Consider the following 4,500-nt stretch of genomic DNA (forward strand, 5'->3'; position numbering starts at 1 on the left):
GATAGAAACCAACCAATCCAAAATCTCTATCTGAACAGAGAATCAGCACAACCATAAGTAGAAGGTGCCTAAGCTGTCTAAAATCTTCTCTACTGATATAAAATCCATCTCTGAAATATAAAATTTTAGTAACATAGATCTCCACAACCAACAGAATGCTCTTTTATGAGAAATTTTTAAAGGAGTAATAAGCATGCAAAAGGAATACAGTCCCCACTCTCATAATCAGAATCCAGAACACAAGCATTGGTTTCAGAAAATTACATTTAATGAAAGAAGCATGCAAAAGGGAGAAAGGTGAAAAAGATGCAAACCAAGGCTACCGAGCAACTGTATCTCAGGAATATAAACAACAGGAGCTAGAAGTTAGCTACAGTAAAATATAAAAACATAAAGCAATGAGTTCAGCACTAACAGTTCAGATGAAAATTGGAGGTCAGCAAAGTTTTCCCGGATCTAACTGTTCAGCAGCATGATGTGCCTCAAGAAACAGAGAATAGTTTAAATGAAGAAACAGATGAAGAACCACTGAGAGGGCTTGTAGACTTTATCAGCCAAATAAAAAAAATCAATAGTTGCTAGCTGGCAGCTATTGTGCTTTTCTCAACTGGCTTTTAATTCGGCTTGATAAATGTTTCTTAATTTTTTATAGCAGAATTGCATCAGAAGAAGGTGATGGAGCTGTAGGACAACCCATATCAGAAATACTTCATATGGACTTTGCCAGACCTGGAAGATCTGCAAAGTATAATTCTCCTCTATGATAAGGTCAGCCTCCAAGTTTGCTCCGGAGAATTTAAACCAGTCATAGGTAAGATACCTCAGTTCTTGTAGCCTCAAATATTTCATCAGACTTCCAAAACTTATGGACAGCTCTGGGTAAAGTGACTGTGCCTTAAGAGTATTTTAGTTTGATTTTCTGATTCAATGATCTAAACCTGTTGTTCAAAGCCCATCCAACTATGACCGGTTTCCTTTCTCAAACCGCTTGCATCTAATCTTTCCCTTACCTCATACTTGTGTTGCCACATTCCTCTTTTAGCATAAATATTTGATATCACTACATATGGTCCATCTTTCTCTGGTTCCAATCTCATAACATTCCATGCTGACTTTTCTCCCAGTTCATGCTCCCCATGAATTTGACAAGCACCTAACAAGGCTTCCCACACTGAAGCATCTTGCTCAATTCCCATATCGCCTATAAACTTCTCTGCCTCTCTCAGTCTCCCTGCACGACCCAAAAGATCAACTACACAGGTATAGTGTTCCTCCCTTGGTTTCACTCTGTAATTAACCATTTTTCTGAAAATCAGAAGCCCTTCATCTACTAAACCACTGTAACTGCACGCTGATAAAACTCCAAGGAATGTGACTTCATCTGGTTTGAGACCTTGTCTTTCCATTTCCTTGAAGGTTTCAAGGGAGTCTTGTCCTTTCCCATGCTGGCCAAATGCTGTGATCATGATTGTCCACGAGATTACATCCCTGTTTTTCATGGTCCAAAATGCTTGCCGAGCATCCTCTAAACTGCCACACTTGGCATACATGTCAATTAGAGCATTCCCAACTGATCTATCAGACCCACATTCTGTTTTGACAATCCTTCCATGAACTTGCATCCCTTGTTCAAGGCTTGCTAGACTACTGCATGCTGGAAGAATACTTGCAAAGCTGAACTCATTTTCCTTTATCCCTTCTTTCACCATTTCCTCATAAAAACCAATTGCTTCTCTGCACAGGCCATTTTGCACAAACCCAGATAGCATGGCAGTCCAAGATATTATGTTAGGTTGTGGAAGTATTGAGAAAACCCTTTTGGCGGAGTTCATCCCTTTGAGGCACTTGGAATACATGGTAATGAGTGCATTTCCTACAGGTGTCTCCAAATCCAACCCGAATTTTACGACACATGTATGAATTTGCATTCCTTTGTGTAACTGCTTGGAATCTAAACATATCTTAAGTATACTCGTCAATGTGAAGCAGTCAAATCCTATACCTTCTTCTCGCATTCTAGAGAATATCCTTAATGCATCTTCTTCATTACCATTAACTACACAACTATCAATTATAATGTTCCACGAGATCAAATCAAGAACAGCAATATCATCGAATGCTTTCATTGCAGATCCTAACCTCATGCATTTTGAATACCCATCTACCAAAGAGCTGCCAACGAACTTATTACAATTCAACGCAGTTTTTATAGCTCGAGCATGAATTTGCTGTCTTGTTGCTAGACCAGAACAGGCCGCAAGTAAGGTTGACAAAGTGATCAAGTTGGGGGCTATGTTCTCCTCTTGCATCCTGGAGAAAAATCGAACAGGTTCAGCTCCATTGTGTTCTCGCCGTGTGTAAGCAGTGATCATCGTATTAAAAGATATTATATCCCTGTGGGGCATATCATCAAACAGTTGATGCAAAGATCGAGTGTAACCACACTGGCCATAAACATTGAGGACTTTGTTCCACAGAGAAACGGAAGTAGCTGGCTGCACTTTGACGAGATGGGCATGGACGACCATGGCCGACTGGACATCTTGGTATTGCATCGATAGCTCAAGTACTTGGATTAAGGTACTATCTTCTGAGGTGCTCATGGTGGAAATTAATCGAGAGATAGAGAACTGTTGGCGATGACTATGAAAATCCCATGTAGCAAGTCTATAGTGCCGAGGAAAAAGATCAAGCTTCATTGCTCATAAGGTTGAACAAGGAATCGTACTTGCTGGAGATCAATTCTAAATCTGGTCAATATAACGTTTCGCGCTCCTTTGATTACCCTTAACAAAAATTTAGACCAAAGTTTTTTTTTTAAATATTTTTATAAGCTATACTTTGGCAAAATAACGTAGATATTCCCCTACAGGTAGTCACTGCCGAATAATAACCCTTGTTCTGAAATTTTTTACTAATAATCTCTATTAACTGAAATTTTACACTTAAAAAAGAGATTCAAACTCTCTTAAACGTAGTGTAATGCCCAATTACACAATACAAACCTCTCTGATATTGTACAAATAGATTATAGCTCTAGTAAGTTTTTCCTTTCTATATTTGAGGTTCTAAAACACCTCTAAAAGAATAACTAAAAATACACAAATAGAAGAAAAACCTACACCCTTTTGAATAAGAGAGACAACTTTTCCTCTAGAGCTCCAAGTTTCCAATCCTTTTGAGCATAAGAGTTGATGTAAAGGAGCTTGAATGCTAAGAGTACTGAGTGATTTTAAAGAATTAGAGAATCATGCAATTTTTGCAAAGTGTATAACTGTTTTTCTCAAAAAGGGTTTGTATGACGATTACAAAGGAATAGGCTTTTAAGGGGCCTATTTATAACTTTCTTAACAAAACTAGTCATTTCTTGTTTGTTTACAAAAAGCTGCAAAAAGTTTTGATTGGTCATTGGAAATATATAATCGATCAACCATGTATAATGGTTTATTTTTTAGTTCTTCAATCTTGTTGATGGATCAAGGAATCAATTAACAAGCTTTCAACCTTTCAGAAAACTCATTGATCTATCAACCCATTCGATGATTAATGATGCTTTTAAAGTTGGTGGATGATCGATCATGCACCAGTGTGATTGATCATGCTTTATAACCTTATCTGGCAACATTCTAGATGATCGATCTTGCTAGACCAGATGATCGATCATGCTTTATGGGATCTACCATACTCCATTCAGGATGATCGATCAAGCCCATGTAGGGTTGATCAATCGTGCTTTATGTCAAAATATAAATTTAAGTTTAAGCATGACAAAATAAGACAGGATTTTAGCAAGTTTTATTCGGTTTTATACATCATTTAAACATGGTTTTGAATAACTTTAAGCCCTAAGGTTGCAATGCACTTATGTACTTTAAAACTGAAGTTTGGTGATTGTCCCTATACATGGCTAGAATTTTTAAGATATTTCTAAAAGACTTTGACTACAGTCTTCAAATTTTTAAGTTTTACTCGTAGATGCCTCTTCAAGATGACTTACCACATCATCTGGCTCAAGGTCTTGTATTGAATTTTTGGATTCATTTGTATAGACCTTAATCTTATGTCTCTTGAAGGTAACACACATGAAATACTAGAATTGTAAATATTAACACAAATACGGTTAAGCTTTGTTATCGCCAAAATATAGATGAGAGTTAATTTACTCAACAAGTAGTTTTTTCAATACATTTTGTTACTTATAATCGACAACAAAGAGATTAAGCCTTGTGTATTTCTTCTCATAATGATGGAACATTTAATAAAATAAATAACTAAAATATTTTAATTATACATATTCAAAGTTTTATTGCAATTTTAAAAATACCCAATTTAAATTAAAACTGAAAATTAGATATTTAGTTAATTATTATTTTTTAATTCAGTATTTTGGTAAAGCTCCTCCTAATGAATTAATGGAGGAGGCGCACTCTTTGAAGTGATGCCAGGTCTCAAGCTTCACCAGTTCACATGGTCTTTCTATGAAAAACAAACTGAAAACTG

The 4,500-nt window shown here is 36.4% G+C and overlaps 1 protein-coding gene across 1 annotated transcript; it reads right to left on the reverse strand.

Moving 5' to 3' along the window:
* Positions 1-932: 932 nt before the first annotated feature.
* On the reverse strand, positions 933-2,528 carry LOC137947760 (pentatricopeptide repeat-containing protein At3g12770-like). The gene has a single exon (XM_068793529.1). It carries the CDS (start codon positions 2,526-2,528, stop codon positions 933-935), a length of 1,596 nt encoding a protein of 531 aa, XP_068649630.1.
* Between the last annotated feature and the right edge of the window lie 1,972 nt (positions 2,529-4,500).

Source organism: Aristolochia californica, unplaced genomic scaffold (genome assembly GCF_029961685.1).
Source record: "Aristolochia californica isolate CCGP_79_NKW_82.1479 unplaced genomic scaffold, dmAriCali1.0.hap1 SCAF_13, whole genome shotgun sequence".
NCBI classification, from domain to species: domain Eukaryota; kingdom Viridiplantae; phylum Streptophyta; class Magnoliopsida; order Piperales; family Aristolochiaceae; genus Aristolochia; species Aristolochia californica.